This window comes from Bos javanicus, chromosome 8 (assembly GCF_032452875.1).
Source record: "Bos javanicus breed banteng chromosome 8, ARS-OSU_banteng_1.0, whole genome shotgun sequence".
Lineage (NCBI taxonomy): Eukaryota > Metazoa > Chordata > Mammalia > Artiodactyla > Bovidae > Bos > Bos javanicus.
This window is the reverse complement of record NC_083875.1, coordinates 64,475,730-64,492,757: the sequence shown is the minus strand read 5'-3', so window position 1 is coordinate 64,492,757 and position 17,028 is coordinate 64,475,730. Positions and strand designations below refer to the sequence as shown.

The 17,028-nt window shown below is 49.2% G+C and overlaps 1 protein-coding gene across 3 annotated transcripts in view; it reads right to left on the bottom strand.

The window, feature by feature from the left end:
• The window catches only part of COL15A1 (collagen type XV alpha 1 chain), a 103,424-nt gene that overhangs the window by 66,052 nt on the left and 20,344 nt on the right, over nt 1-17,028 (bottom strand). For all 3 annotated transcript variants that reach the window (XM_061425787.1, XM_061425788.1, XM_061425786.1), the window contains 2 exons: nt 1,909-2,456; nt 334-408 (listed from right to left, as the gene is read on the bottom strand). In XM_061425787.1, coding sequence (XP_061281771.1) covers nt 334-408; nt 1,909-2,456 — 623 coding nt within the window. The remainder of the gene's footprint in view (nt 1-333; nt 409-1,908; nt 2,457-17,028) is intronic.

Here is a 17,028-nt window from a genome sequence, read left to right as displayed (position 1 = left end):
TGGTACAGCCATGGAAGAACCTAACACCTTAGAAGAAACACAACTCCCCCCGCCACCAATCCTCCACCAAACACCAAAGACATGGCTGAAGTTCTCAAAAATAATAACAAAGCCAAAAAGCTCAAAATAGGACTTGATGGAGCGCTTGCCAAGATAAGGGATTTCAGAGACTCCATGACGTTTGGGGTGAAAAACTGCCTGGGTGCCAGGCCCTTCTCTGGCTGCTGGGGCTTCAGGGCCCACTGTGGGGGTGACAGGGAGAAGTGGGGGTGACGGGGAGAAGTGGGGGTGACGGGGAGAAGTGGGGCGGCAGGGAGAAGTGGGGCGGCTCACCGAGGAGTCTTCAGCTTCACACATCTCCTCGGGAGTCCTGGGGTCAGGGTGGATGATGAGCTGCTGTATGGAACCCTAGAGGAAAGCAGAGGGGTCAGAGGCCGCGTTTACAGCACAAGTGCCCCTGGGACACACGACTGTTTTTATACAGAGCAGAACCAGTGAGAGGACAGGAGTGAGAAGTGCTGCCCGAGGCCATGAAAAGAAAACCATGCCATCCCCAGGCCTGCTCTCATTAAGGGGGGCTCTCCCTGGGACAATGTAAAATGAGCCTCACTAACCAGAGAGGTCCTTGGAGAGCTCAGTATTCAAAGTGCAGAATAACAGCAGCCTCCTAACAGGTCCCCAGGTCCCTAACTTGTCAGCAATGAACCCTAAAGTACTCGCCTCCCCCACCAGAAAGTGTCTCTCCCCCATGGCTCAAAGCTTCCAGCTGGAAGGACTTGTCCCCAGAGTAGCTGTCAGCCAGGCTCCCTGCCTCCACTCTGCCTCCCCTCCCTACCCCCAATAGCCCATTCTGCATATGTGGTGGTGGTTAGTCACTCAGTTGTGTCCAAAATTTTGTGACCCCATGGACTATAGCCTGCCAGGCTCCTCTGTCCATGGAATTCTCCAGGCAAGAATACTGGAGTGGGTTGCCATTCCCTTCTCCAGGAGATCTTCCCGAGCCAGGGATTGAACCCGGGTCTCCTGCATTGTGGGCAGATTCTTTACCATCTGAGCCACCAGGGAAGTCCATCTCCAAGTGAGAGTTTCAAAACTGTTCATTGGATTCTACCTTCTTAAAATCCATATTCCACTGTATTACAGATAAACCCAAACTCCAGCTCAATGCTGTCTTGAATCAATTGGGAAGGTATCAGTAAGAATCAAAATGAAAGTGAAAGTTGCTCAGTCTTGTCTGACTCTTTGCAAACCCATGGACTATACAGCCCATGGAATTCTCCAGGCCAGAATACTGGAGTGGGTAGCCATTCTCTCCTCCAGGGGATCCTCCCAACCCAGTAAGACTAGTGGTGACTAAATGAATGACTACAATAACTTGGGATTTGCTTTAGAATGGCTCGTTCATAAAAATCCATTTGACAGTAAAATCAGTCTTCTGATATTTTTTCAAGGCACATTGTCCCAAGGGAGAGACAGCAACTACCTCACACTCTCATCTCAGCTCTTCCACCTTTGCAGAAATTATATGCAGCTGTCACCATTTTCTAAAGATAAAATCACTGAACAAACCTTGAATTACAAACCTTACCCTTTTTATAATGCCTAAAAACAGACAAAGTGCTTTCACACAGGCTAGCTCACATGATTCCACAACCCTATAGCCTAAGTTTTCTAATCCCCACTCACAGATAAGAAAACACAGAGAGGATCAGAGAATTCAGCTGCTGTTTAAAATCATCAGGCTACACTGAAAACTCAGGAATAGAATCTAAGTTCTGAGTTTCGAGCCTAGCTTTTGTCCCACTAGCATGCATGCCCAAGGACATAAGGATAAAATGATAATAAGAACAGTCGCTCGTGTTTGCTGCAGTGTCCAGCAGCCTCCTCGTCTGGAAGACTTGAACTCACAATGAATCTCTCCAGCCCTGTAGCTCCTGCATTGCCCACAAAGATTCCCGCACTGGGCTCGAAGGTCAAGGCCTGGGAGGACCTTGGAAAGGGGACGCGGCCATGCTCCTCACAGTCCACGAGAAGGGTCACTTCCTCGCCCTGGACGACCACAGCAAAGTAGTTCCACTTGTGGGTCATCACGGGCACCAGGAAGGCGGCGGCCTCACGGGACACCTGGGAGCTAGGCTCCGTGTAGTAGAGGATGACCCGCTGGCGGCCGTCCTCCACGCCCGAGAGCCGCAGGCCCAGGTAGATGACCTTCTGGAAGGCGTCCGTGATGGCAAAGAGCACACCGCCTTGGGGGCTGCTGGGCTTCACCCTCACGCTGATGGCGAAGTCCCTGAAGAAGGTGGACGGGATGAGGGTCCTGGCCGGGCGGCCGACGTTGGCACCAGGCCCAAAGCTGTAGGCTGGGAAGCCACCATAGCCAGCTACAAAGGACACAGAGGAGGGCAGCGGGACGCCGACGAGCTCCGTGAGGTCCAGGGGGCCCCGGGAAGCCGATTCTGCAGGGAGGGAGAGAAGAGCCCATGCTTCACACATACGTTCCTCTCTGCTTGGAAATAAGGAGGAAATATACTCAGGAAATGAAATGGGATCCTTCAAGAAGCCCACTGCAGCATCTTAATTTCTGTTTGTCAAACTTTTTTGACAATGACCCATAATAAGAAATACATTTACATGGCCACCCACTATGCACATTTAGACAAATATATATCTGTAACCCTGAAACAGATGTTTCATAAAACATTATTTACTTTTAATACTCACCAGGCACTACGATGTTTTCCTTTCCATTTAACAATTCTTTTTCTCTTTTATTTTATTAAAATCATGCTGGAAAACAACCTACTAAATTGATTTCATTACCCACGAACAAGTCATGATTAGTTTGGCAAACATATCAGAATATTTCTAGAATATTTCTACAATGTTCCCCCACATCAACATAGGGATTTCCCCCCATTTCTCTCTGTAAAAGTGGGCAGGTTTGTTTTGTTGTGTTTTGAGTGAAGTCTACTGTTCAAGTGCCTCAGGATATGGGGGAAAGCAGGGACAAATCGAAGCGCTCCCAGACCTTAGGACAACTGAAATTTGCATCATTGTCATGCATTGTCAACTCCCTTTGTCACTGTCGTCGTTATGACAGCATCACCCACATTCCCTGATCTCTCATTTTTAGCAGCCTGTAAGCTCTTCACATACATTAGTTCATTTACTCCTCACAACCACACTATGAGGATAGGTACTATTATCCCATTCTATTCCAGAGAGAACTTGTGTGTGTGTGTGTGTTCAGTTGCTCGGTTGTGCCCCACTGCAACCCCATGGACTGTAGCCCACCAGGCTCCCCTGTCCATGGGATTCTCCAGGCAAGAACACTGGAGTGGGTTGCCATTTCCTACTCCAGGGCATCTGCTGAACCCAGGGATTGAAACTGTATCACCTGTATTGGTAGGTGGATTCTTTACCACTAGTACCACCTGGGAAGCCCCAGAGACAACTTAGAGAAGGTAAAAAATTTGCCCAAAGTAAGCCCATCAGAAGTCTAAAGCCAGAGCATCTGACTAAACAGGATGTGCTCTTCACCACCACCCTTTGCCGGGAGAAACATAGGGCTCCATTGTGGTGGCCTGGAGAGGACTTAGGCTCATAAGCCTTGAGCCACCCAACCACTATTCCCTGGGAGAAGGCTGCAGGCTGGCTTACAGACACCTGCACCCACATGCACCTAAAGAGATGAGATAAGAATGCAGGTCCCAGGAAGAGGTGGACAGGAACCCTGCGGATGGACAGTAGATACAAACTGGATTTTGAAAAAGTAATGTTTGAAAAAAGGAATGTAAGATGGTCATTTTATTTAATCTGTTTAGATTGATTACACATGGAGATGATAATTTGGGGACACTCTGGGCTATATAAAATATATTATTAACATTTTTAAGACAAGAATAACATGAGGAATAGGCATGGGCCCAGCACCCCACTTAAGAAAGGAAACATCAACTCAGCCGAAGCTCTCAGGAACTCTCTGATCCTTTCCCCCTGCCCATGCCCCAGAGGCAGCCACTCTAGGGGTCTGGTGTTTATCATCCCCATGCATGTCTTTGTGTGTTTCCTACACGAGTATATGTCTCTAACAGAATTCAGCACTGCAGTGCCTGTCTCCTAACCTCATATAAGTGTTGGCAGGCTGCGTGTATTCTGGAACTTTTTTTTCCCACTCAACATTGTATTTTTGTGATTTATCCCTGTTGAGTGTGGCTCCAAGTCTCATGTTTTCATAGCAGTATCCTATGTATAAATAAGTCACTGCGGATTACTTCATCTTTCTGCTGATGGAAAGTGAGGTTTCCCATCACTATTACAGCCACTGCTGCTATGGACTTTCTTATTCACATCTCCTTGTGCTTACCTGTGCAAGTGAGTCCACCACTTTGGGGTGGAAATTATTCAATGATATGAACATTTGCACCTGTAACTTCACTGAGTATGGCTAAATTGCTCTCTTAAGCAACTGTGCCGTTTAAAAAACCTGATATATAACCAACAAATAACACTGTATAAGTTTAAGGTGAACAAAGTGTTGATCTGATACCCTTGTATATTGCAATATGATTACCACTCTAGCATTAGTTAATGCCCACCTCGCATGCTATAATTATCATTTCTTTTTGATGTAATTATTATCTTAATTATCATTAAGACGCAACTGTGCCATTTTACATACCCACTAGAAGCATGTTCCTGCCAACATTTAGGGGAGGTAGAGAGATGAGATTTGGGGAGAAGTCCATGGGGCTTTTCAACTATAGCGATGATGTTATTTCTTAAACTAGGTGATATTCGAAAGTATTCCTTGTAGTATTCTTTGTTAAAAACGGTCATGGTAAATATTTCACAACACTAAAGAAAATGATTATTGCATCTTCAGCAAAAGGGCAAGTCTGATCATGTTGAGGCCTTAATGAGAAGGCTTCTCCGGTCACCTGTGCTCTCAGGGTACCCAGCGGCCTGGGCACCTGGCTGGAGGGCCCTCTTGGTCTAGACCCAGCAGCACTCTGACTCCCCAGCAAGCCTGATGATGTCCTTCCAGTGCCCCAGGCCATCGCAGGTCCTCTCCCCCCACGTCAAATGCTCTTCCCTCCGCGCCTCATCCCACTGGCTATTTTTATCAGAATAACTCCTCGTTCTCCCCACCCCCGAAATCCCTTGTTTCACCTCCTGACCTACATCCTCCTCCTTCAAAACACACTAGGGTCCCCCACTTTCACCCCCTGTACACTGCAGGTCACTCTTGGGTCACCTGTCTCTCTCCCCATTGGACCACACCATTCATCTCTATGTTCCCGCCTCCAGCTCAGTGCTAAGGAATGAATGAATGAAAAAAATGAACAAATAAATGAAATTCAACCTCTTCAGTCTACAGAAAGAAGGCAAAACTGAGGTTAAAAGAGGGAAGGGGTTTAGTAATTATAAACAGACCTGATTCTCAATCCAATGCTTTTTCTGTCCAGTTTGCAATTTGCATTAAAACAGAAAGTAAAGTATAGCAAACCCAAGAAGGCAAAAATAAGAAGATTCGTAAATTGGTTAAATTTAATGACACACAAATTTTTTAAGTTCTGCATAGCAAAAATAAATTCCCACAGTGTCAAATAAAATCCCAATCTTGACAAAAATATTTGCTGCATATATCACAGACAACAAACAAATTACCTTAACACACAAAACAAATGAATAAGCAGGAGGTCAATAATCCGAAGATACTGGGAAAGATTGAAGAAGAAAGAAGGGGACGACAGAGGATGAGACCGTTGGACGGCATCACTGACTCAATGGACGTGAGTTTGAGCAAGCTCCAGGAGATGGTGAAGCCTGGTGTGCTGCAGTCCATGGAGTCGCAAAGAGTCAGACACGACTGAGAGACTAAACAACAACAAAATAATCCAAAAGAAAAAATGGGCAAAGAATAGGAAAGTCTTTCCACAGTAAAAGAAAAAAAAAGGGCTATTAAACATACGAACAGATACTTAGCCTCATTCACAACAAGAAAGATACAAGGTAAGATTATGAAGAGACAGCATTTTCCCTATCAGACTGGCAAAGATCAAAGCGTTGGCTAACATCCTGTTTAGCAAGCGTTTGAGGGAACAGGCCATTGCATGCACTGCTGGTGGAAGTGTAAAGTGATAACATCTGCGGGAGGAGCGTCCTCACTATGTGTATCAAAATTAAAAGTGCACATGTACTCTTTGACGCAGTGGTTATACTTCTATAAATTTTTGAAACAGATAAAGTTATATATGTGCATATAAAGAACTTAAAAGAATATCCATTGCAGCACTGTTTAAAATGTATCTGGACATATCTAAACCGTTCCATCTTGGAATTCTCAGGGAATGGTTAAATAAATACTAACTTTTGTTATAGTCACACAAAGCAATCCAATGCAGCCTTTATTTATTTTTTAAAAATATTTATTTATTTGGCTCCCTCGGGTCTTAGTTGATCATGGTTAGTTGTGCTGTGCCATGTGGGATCTTGGTTCCCTAATTACGGGCTAAACCCACAATCTCTGCACTGCAAGGCAGATTCTTAACCACTGGACCACCAGGGAAGTCCACTTGTGAAGCCTTTAAAAAGGTGTGATTCCTTAGGTGTTAATATGAAACAAGAAGAGCTGACTCTTTGGAAAAGACCCTGATGCTGGGAAAGATTGAGGGCAGGAGGAGAAGCGGGCGACAGAAGATGCATCATCGACTCAATGGACATGAATCTGAGCAAACTCCGGGAAGCAGGGAAGGACAGGGAAGCCTGGCAAGCTGCAGTCCACGGGGTCACAAAGAGTCGGACACAACTGAGCAACAACAACAACAGATGTATGAACTAGAAACAAACAGAAAAACAAGGTGCAGAATAGAATTGCTATCCATTCAGCTCAGTTCAGTGCAGTCGCTCAGTCGTGTCTGACTCTTTGTGACCCCATGAATCGCAGCACACCAGGCCTCCCTGTCCATCACCAACTCCCGGAGTTCACTCAGACTCACGTCCATCAAGTCAGTGATGCCATCCAGCCATCTCATCCTCTGTCGTCCCCTTCTCCTCCTGCCCCCAATCCCTCCCAGCATCAGAGTCTTTTCCAATGAGTCAACTCTTCGCATGAGGTGGCCAAAGTACTGGAGTTTCAGCTTTAGCATCAGTCCTTCCAAAGAACACCCAGGACTGATCTCCTTCAGAATGGACCGGTTGGATCTCCTTGCAGTCCAAGGGACTCTCAAGAGTCTTCTCCAACACCACAGTTCAAAAGCATCAATTCTTCGGCGCTCAGCTTTCTTCACAGTCCAACTCTCACATCCATACATGACCACTGGAAAAACCACAGCCTTGACTAGACGGACCTTTGTTGGCAAAGTAATGTCTCTGCTTTTGAATATGCTATCTAGGTTGGTCATAACTTTCCTTCCAAGGAGTAAGCATCTTTTAATTTCATGGCTGCAGTCACCATCTGCAGTGATTTTGGAGCCCCAAAAAATAAAGTCTGACACTGTTTCCACTGTTTCCCCATCTATTTCCCATGAAGTGATGGGACCAGATGCCATGCTATCCATTGGAAGTACATATATTAATACATGTTAAATACATAAAATATATATTAGAATATTTCTAGAAAGATACACAAGAAGCTGAGGCCAGAGACTCTCCAGGGAAGGAAGCTAGTGGCTGGGTGACAACAGACTTTCTTCTCAATGGATACTCTTTTGTACTTTTTGAATTTTACCTCAAGCACATGAAGTGAAAAATAGACATTTACATATTTTTAAAGATATTAACTCTTTACATCCTCTTTTAGAAAGTACAAAATCTTTTATGTTTTTCCTCACTCAAAGATAGCCCATTTCTGTATACAAAGGGGGAAAGAGTGAAAAGTAATGAAACAGAAATAAAAGCAAGCACCCCGCTGAGATTTCTTTTCTCCCCTCCACAGTTTAAAGATAAAAGCCAAATAAAAGCATGAGTACCCTGCTGATAGCTTTCTGTCTTCTCCATCTGATCCAGTGAAAGCTTTTCCTCCAGCTCGTCTCCCTCTCCTACTGAGAACAGGAGAGGAAGCCCCTTTCCAGTGGGATGCTCCAGGTCTGCAGAATGTGTGGTTCCACAGTGGGTATATGACCCGGGCCTCTCATCCAGAGGCTTGTTTCTAAGTGGTGTTCCAAGGACTCAGGAACAGGTGGGGTTCAGGGACTCCGGGACAGGGGTTGAAAGGTTTCCACCCAGAAGCCTGCTTAAACCAGCCCAGTGCTGCCATGTAAAGCAGTAAAGCCCAGGCTTCCACATGGCCATTTTGGGAATTCTTAGTTCCAGGAGGGATTCTGCTTCAAAAAAAAAAGAAAAAATCACCCATCGAGCCAACCTCCTTATTTTATAGACAGGGAAATAATGGTCAAGGAGAGAGTTTCATGACTAGGACACACATCCAGGAAGTAACAGGTGGAGCAGTGAAGCAAGAATGGGTGGAGGGGGAGATGTGATTCTGCCTTGGGGTGACTTGGAGTGGCAGGTGACCCGCAACTGGCGCCCCTCCACGACCCCTGGGCTGCCCTAGCCACGCTAGGCACAGGCCACTGGTGGACCAGCTCAAGAGTGGACGGAAGAGGCAGCCTGTAGAGAACTGCCTTGGCGCTGGACAGAGCTGGGTTCAGATCCAGCCTGTGCCAGTTACCAAGTAGGCAGCTTTTGGGCGGATAACTTACTGGTGATGTAGGAATGTCCCACCCATCTCACACATGGGGACCAAATGAGATAATGGAGGAAAAGTACAAGTGCTCAACAAATAGTAGAAACTGGTCTTCTGCTTGATCCAAAGGTTTAAGTTTAGTAAAAACCAAAGTCTGCAAAGAGATCCTTTCCTAATCCTACCTGCCCCCTGCTGCCCAGACCTCGGCTATGAGGGAGAACCAGCAGGCAGCAGGCCTTGCTTCCACTGGGTCAGCCACAGGGGGAGCCAAGCCACAACCTAAAGGAAGTCCAAGTCAGCCCCTGCTGTGCTCTCAGCAACCGCCCCCTCCCTCCACACACACTGTCCCACGGCATGCTGTGGGATGGCAGGGAGTGACCTCTGGCCTGGAGTGACCCATGCTCAGGGCTGCGCCTGGGCCTACTGGCTCACTTCCCCTTGGCCTCTGGCAGGAGGGCCACCTGCTCAGGCAGCCACCAGGGAGGGGAGAGAAGCCAAGAAGCCAAGACAAACAGGCCCAGCAGCTAGGTCCATAGGCTTGTCCTGGGATGGCTCTGTGCTGGGTGGGAAGCAGGGGGATGGAGATCACAGCTGCTGGGAGGACGTTCCACCATCCTTGAGGGGCAAGACTGGAGGGGGTGGTGCTAATAGGGGACTGATCACAGAACTCTCTAGCCTCAGGAAGCTTGGGGCCTTTTGTGGGAGGGTGCCACAATTCTCCACAGATAACTGCCTATCTCAGAGGACATCTGACCTCAGTCTTAATCTCACTTCATTAATGCATAGGGATAGCTTCATTTCTGGGCTTCCCAGGTGGCACTAGTGGTAAAGAACTCACTTGCCAATGCAGGAGATGCAGGAGATGTGGGTTCGATTCCTGGGTTGGGAAGATCCCCTAGAGGAGGGCATGGCAACCCACTCCAGTATTCTTGCCTGGAGAATCCCATGGAAAGAGGAGCCTGGTGGGCAATGGTCCATAGGGTTGCAAAGAGTCAGATACGACTGAAGCGACTTGGCACACACACTTGCAGCTTCATTTCAGTGGGGGTTCTTCAACCCACTTTTCCATTCGTGAATTTGATAACATTTGTGAAGCCCCCACATTATGCCTTGTGTGCAGCTAGGGATGTGGAACTGAAACCAGAATGCAGACTCTCAAGGAGTTCCTGATCTAGATGTCTCTGTTAGCAGTCAGCCATTTATGCTACTCAAACTCCAGAGCCTTCAATGGCTCCCCAGCACGCTCAGAATCAAATCAAAATTCCACCTTCTGATTCCTCTCGTCATTCTCCCCCTTTTCCTGTTCTTGCCTTTGCTCACTCTGTCCCTTTTATTGGTAACACCTTCCCCTATCTTTTAACAGCTGACTCTTTCTACGCTCACTCAGCTGCACCCCAAGACCCCGGAGCTTCACTCCTACACTATACACAGAGCCACAGGCATGACTCCCCCATTCAAATGCCCACATGAGAGCTTGGCAGAGAGCAGGCACTCAGAGCTGTGGCCTGAGGAAAGGGGGCAGACAGATGCAACTGGGCCTCACTCTCCTCAAGTCTTTGGTTTGGGTACCGGAGTACAACTTTGCAGCAGCCCCTCCCGGGGGCACAGGGAAGAGGAATCAGACGGCTTTAGAGGTGGACTGGGGAGAGGAAATCTGAATAGTCACCACATGGTGCAACTTTCCTCCCAGGGGTCCAAAGCTAGTTTCCATGGAAACTGGGACAGAATTCTAGTGATGAAGAAACAAACAGGGCAGGGTTCAGGTTTTCTTTCCCCAGAGATGACCGTGACCAGAGGCCAGAGGAGGTGAAGAACTGGAACCCTTCCCCCTCCTCCTCTCCAGGATAGCTAACACCTCTCTTCCCCAAGCAGACCTCAGTTTCTCCTTCTGTGTAATGGGCTGGTTCAGCCTTTCCATCTGTGGGGTCCTGAAGCAGTGCCTGGGGTTAGCCTGGGCTATGGAGCTTTGCCTCCTTAGGGAACCGAATCTGGCTTTGCAAAACTCCATCTTCATCTCACAGATGAATATCTGGGACCTGAGCCCAGTGTTCGTGCTTGTCAGCCCCAAGGGACTGAGGAGCATTCCCCTGGCTCTAGGTCAAAGCCGGTTGCAGAGAGCCAGACAGGGAGGCTGAGGACACTTCAGGAACGCGCGCGGCAGCGGCCCCTGGTGGCCATACCAAGAACTGCACCCATGAAACGCAAGAAAGGCTTCCTGGGCTGCAGCTGAGAGGGACACTGCCTGAGCCTAGGGAAACTGGGAGAATGTGGCCCCAACAATAGACTCAGAGTCAGGTCTGGAAGTGACCCAAGAGAGCGGGCCTGAGGTCAGTGGGGAACTGTGGACGAGCCAGGACTAGAACCCAGGTGCCTCCCTCCCATCCTCTGCCCCCTTCCTACCCCGGCTGTCTGGGAAGGCAAACGGTGTTCCCCTCCCTACATCCCATTTCCACTTGCAGCTGTGAAGACTACAGAACACTTCAGTCAGCTTAAACAGCAACTCACTGACTCCTGCTGCTCCCACTGGGGCAGGCACAAGGGTCCAGATGACCCCAGGTTACTGGAGCCAGCAGGCAGGCTAAGTATGTATAGGTAAAGTGCGCATGACGGCCCTGGGGGCCCCAGCAGGGCATCTCTCTCCTGGATTTCCCTGCACTCAGAGGGGAGATCCCCAATACCTCCTATGCTGCCTGCTGCGAGTGCACCAAGCCACAGACTTGATGCAGAAAATGTGCAGCTCACCATCTGGAGAAGGAGCCTCCTCCGCCACATTCCCTTCCCACAACGAAAGTCCATCCGGTTACTGCTTGCATAATGTCCACTGTCCAGGAGCTCATCCCCCACGCCAGGGCAACCCTGGCCACTGCTGGGCAAATCGAAGTCAGTAAGCTGAGGCATGTCCCCCTGTAGACTCCACCCGCCTGGCTGGGCCTAACTCTGCCCCCTGGACCACACACGAGTCAGCCTGGACCTCCACACCATGGCCTCTCGGACATTATACAGGGTGGGACCGTGGCCTGTGAGGCAGACTCTGCCACCAGCCCAATGTAGCCGTCTCCTTTCTCTCTGAGCCTCAGGTTCCTCATCTGAAATGAGAGGCTTGCATCAGATGGCTTCCAAAGGCCCTTGCCAGGTCTGAATGTCTCCAATTTTGCATCCTCATCTCCCATCTGTTTTCCAGTTTCTCTAACCACTCTTAACTGCCAGTTCCTTCAGCCCACAGCCTTCAGGCCTGGAAGGAATGACTCCAAAAGGGACCAGCACAAATCCAGCCCTCCCCTCACAGATGTCCTTGCCTTTGGGCAGCGCAACCTGGCCAGAGGCGATGAGCACTGTGCCCAGGAAAATGTCATGGCTCTGCCTGGGAGGAAACGTCACCCCACCCAGCCTGGAGTCCCCGAGGCGCCCAGCTCTACCTGACTCCCTTCCCAAGGAAAATGAGTGCAACAGAATTCCTGCTGCAGGGGCTCTATCTGCACCCAGCACAGATTCAAGAGGTTCTTAGAAAAACCTACCACCCAATGCATTTCTTAGAAAAAAGAACTGTTTCCCTGCCAGGGAAAAAAATCCTGGATCAACTTAGAAGGGAGACCTGGGCTTGCCAACAATCAAAGACCTCATTTTTCTGAATTACAGAAGAGCATTTTTCTACATGTAAACTTAGAACGCCTCTTTCTCTTTTCCGGTTTTCATATATAGTGCAAGAATTTTCCTGCTCAATGAAGTTACTGTATGAGCTTTCCTTTCTCTCGCGCGCACTCTGTCTCTTTCTTTCAGGCCTCTGACCTCAACTGAGAAAAGGATGGTTTTGAAGGGGCCTGGAGGTGGTCAGAGACCTAGCAGGGTGTGGGCTCTGCAGCCTGGCTGCCCTGCCTGGCAGCTGGAAGGAGCTGGGTCCAGCTGGCAGCCCCAGCAGGAATAAGTCTGTACCCAGCAGCATCCCCTGTGGTTTCTGAAGCATCCTCTCATCTGCTCCCTCTGCCAGAAGGGAGGCAAGATGGGGGTCATTCTCCCATTTGGCAAAGGAAGGAATCAAGCCCCAAAGAGGGGAAGTATCTCACCCAAAGCCGCAGTGCAGGAGCCAACCTATTATAGCCCACCGCCTCCTGGCTTCCCCCACGGCCTTCCATCTGTGTCCCCACAGTAGCTGAGCATCCCTCCACCTCAGCACACTCCTCTCTGCATTCTGCTGGTTAGTGCCCTTCCTTCCCTGATACGCATAGACATGGGCTCCTGGGCATGGACCATGCAGATCCATATCTCGGTCCCCAGTACCAGCACAGTCCAGCAAGGGTGACCCATAAAGGGATGAAAAGAAACAATAAGATCTGTGGCTAAGATTTACTGTGGGCGTGCTGCGTGACAGGCACTATTCAAAGAGCTTTCCATCATCTCTTCACCCTTGATTCTTTATGAAGTAGATATTATTAACCTCATTTTACAAGACAGAAAACTGAGGCTTGGAAAAGTCAGTTACTGCCCCCAAGGCCATGAAGATAATGAGCAACTGGAGTCAGGATTCAAATCTGACTATGTAGTATGATGTGGTATGAAGGTCCCAGCCCTAACCACTCATCAGAGTCACCCAAGGAGCTTCTGAAAAGACAGGGATCTGCTCTTCCTGCCCGGCCCTATCAAATCATAGTCTTCCAGAGTCTGGCCTGGGTGAGTCTAATGCCCTCGCCTGGTTGGCAGACACAGGTAAGGGTTAACCACCTGGGCTTTGGGAGCAGAACAACCTGGGTGTGAGCCCTAGGTCCACCACTAACTGGGGTGGGCAAGCCAATTGGCTTCTCTGAGCTGTAGACTAATCTGTAGAGCAGGGCAGCAATAGAAGAGACTGGAGAAAATGGACAACATTCTATTGTCCCGGAGAGAATGGACAACCTGACAAGGGCTGTGCTCAGCACAGGGCTCAGCGCATCAGGAGCACTCAGGACCCAGCGAATAGACTGACTCTGAGCCAGATACCCTTGTGGTCTCTGCAGTTCCCCTCACAGCCATCCCCCAACTGTTAGCCGTTACAGAATAAATAATAGAATTGGATAAGCAGGCCCAGAGACCAGGGAACCGACGAGTTGAGCCTGGAGAGTGTATGACTCTCATCCTGTGGCCAGGGCCTGCACCACCCACTACACACACACACACACACACACACACCGTGAGCTAGGCGGAATTGAGCCCCAGGAAGCAGGCAGGGTGTCTTGCTCTCCTGCTGCAGTGAGGGCCTTCAGACCCCTTCCTCATGGCCTTCCCTGAACCTGGGTTCAAAGCCACGCAGGGACCACACGCACCAAGCGGTCCAGCAGAGGCTGGCAGGTGTGGGCAGGCATGAGCACCGTGGGCATCTGGGAAGAGTCTTGCAGTAACTTCTTTCAGTTTATGGCCCATCCTTTTTCATTTGGGGAACAAAGCGTCTTTGAGTGTGATGGAGGCCTGGGCTCCTGAGGATGACATCAGCTGCAGTGAGTCATCACTCCGGGCAGCAGCTCTGGAGGACTGGGCCCCTAGCTCTGCAAGGAAAACTCACTGGCCTGGAGAAGGGGCTTGCCTGGGGCACACGAGGGGGACCAGAAAGGAATAGGTGGAGACCTGCTGGGTCTCCACCAATTTCAGGAACTCCTGACAATGCCTGGCTCAGTACTGCAAGGGGACACAGAACCAAGGCTGGCAGGGTGGTGAGGTCAGGACAGATGTGTGGACCAGATGGTTCCTAACTGTTCCCCAGGGGCAGGGGAGGCAAGAGTGCAGGGCAGGATGTGGAGGAGGCCACCAGCAGGAGAGGGGAGGATAAGGAGGAGGCCTGCCCCCAGCCCCTAACACATGTGGACACACATGCATCCCACACATTCGTACAGATTCACACTCAAAAACCACACACATACACACACTCTTACCTATTCACAACAATCCCATGAACATACTCACACCCCGCTACAGGTACTCATACACACTCATTCACACAGACACATACCTTCACCTGCATTCACCCCATGCTCAAGCACCCTGACGCCTTCACACACTCACACACATATCCACCTGCAAATTGTTCATGGAGACTCTCACACATGCTCACTCACCTATCCTGATCCACACTCACACCAAAGCAACTCAGATCTGATTTGCTCAATATGCTGTTGTTTAGTCGCTAAGTCATGTCCAACTCTTTGAAACCCCATGGGCTATAGACCACCAGGCCCCTCTGTCCATGAAATTTTCCAGGCAAGAATAATGGAGTGGGTTGCCATTTCCTACTCCAGGGGATCTTCCTGACCCAGGGATAAAACCCACATCTCCTGCGGCTCCTACACTGCAGGCAGATTCTTTACCACACCCCCAGGGATTGCATGGCAGGGAAGTTCTTGCTTAATTTATTGGGTTCCAATTATGGTCTCATTAGGAAAGAATTTTGCAGCTAAAAACTAACCCCTCAATACAGAGGCACCCAACAGAAACCTTTCCACATTATAGATGTTGAAGTGAGGGCACTGTAGGGGCAGGTATTCACCAGGGGACCCACAGAGAGTCTGCAGCCCACTCTTTCTTCTCCAGTTGCCTCTGTAAAGGGCTGGAGATCTTTGACTGCTCTTCCTACACAAAGGGTTTCTGTTTCTCTGATGTGGGCACATTTTCCAGATTCTCCCCCTTGTCGGTAAAACTTTCTTTTTAGAATATTAGATTTGGACCATGTCTTCGTACAGCATTGAACCCAATTAACTGATGCTCTTGGAATCAGTGCTAGGAACGGCTGAGCAAGAAGTACGCACTGCAGGTGATACGGGCACCCGGTAGAGCCTGGCACAGGTAGGACCCCAATACATGTTAATTTCATGACTGTATGAGGGACGTATAATGACGGACCTACTGAGCCTTTACTGTGTCTTGGGTGCCATGTACTTTAGCTGCAGAGCAGTGGTTCTCAACCCTGGCTGCACAGAATCACTGGGGAGATTTTTTGAAAATGCTGATGCCAGCAGCCCACCCCCCAGAGATGCTGATTCAGTTGGTCCAGGCGGGGCCTGGGCACCAGCACCCCAGCTGATGCTGATTCACAGCCCTCCTACCCAGTTCTCTACAACTCCACTCTTGCTGTTCTCAGTCAACAGATGAGGTAACAGAGGCACACAGAAGTTCCATAACTTGCCCAAGGGCACACAGTTATCAGGGCCCAGAACTAGCGATTCTAAACTCCCATCTGCCTGAGGCAAGGAGTGGTTTCCCTCTGCTGCCCAGGAATGTCACTTCAAGCCAAGGGTGGCCCACTCCAGGGAGCACACCCTGACTGTCCCAGCCCTCAGTGACCTTGGGCCCATCTGCCTCTCTATTCCCATTGTCCTGCTGCCCCGCCCCACCGCTCTGAGCATCAGCACTCAGCACCAGAGAGAGACAGTCTCTTACGAGCTTCATCTCCTGAGCAGATCTGGGGAGGGACCTGGAGAGCCACTTCTCCCATCTTGGCTGCTCCGAACTATCTTTCAAACTGGAAAAGGACCTCCAAGCAGCACAGTAATGGGGAGAAAGTCTCAGCCAGCTCTGGCTTCAAGTTCATCATTTAAAAGCTGTGCATCTTTGGACACGCACTTCATCTCTCTGAGCCTTGGAGTCTACACCCATAACACAGGACTAATGCCACCTGCTTCAGCAGAGAGTTTTGAGAAATCGACATAAGATACTAAGCAGAGGGCCTAGCAAAGCGTACGTTCTACACAGCACAGTGGGTGTTGTTACTGCGGTCATCGTCAATGACATTAGCCTTCTTTTCTCCCCGCTGAACTACTGTCTATAATTGCCAGGAAAGGTAGGTTTGTGCAGTTTTCCCTCTGGGTTTCAGTTTTCTCACATGCAATATGGGGTGATATGATCTCCTTCAGCTTAGTTGCAGTGAGGGTCAAGTGTGGGTCTGCATGTGGAAATGCTTTGTTAAGTGTACCCTGCTCGGGTATGAGGAACAACTAAAATGGACAGGGGACTCTAAACTGGTGTCTGGAGGAGGAGAGTGCTGTTTTTCTCAGATTAGTGAAATTCGAACCTGCTGAAATGCTATAATGTGGCCAGTGTAACTTCAGAAACAGAATTTCCTGACCCAGCCTGGAGATGGCTTGAATAAAATGGGGCTGACCAAGGGGAGCTGGAACTTAGAAATTAGTATAACATTCCCACTCCATCCCCTCCAAGGCAGGCTCCAACCCCAAGGCAGGCTAACTGCAGCAGCTGGAAGAAACGGTAACTAAATAATAATAATAATAGCGCATGTTCACTGTAGAGGACCTAAATGATGGCCTCAAAAATGATAGGTACCTGGAACCTGTGAATGTGGCTTTATTTGGAATAAAGGTCTT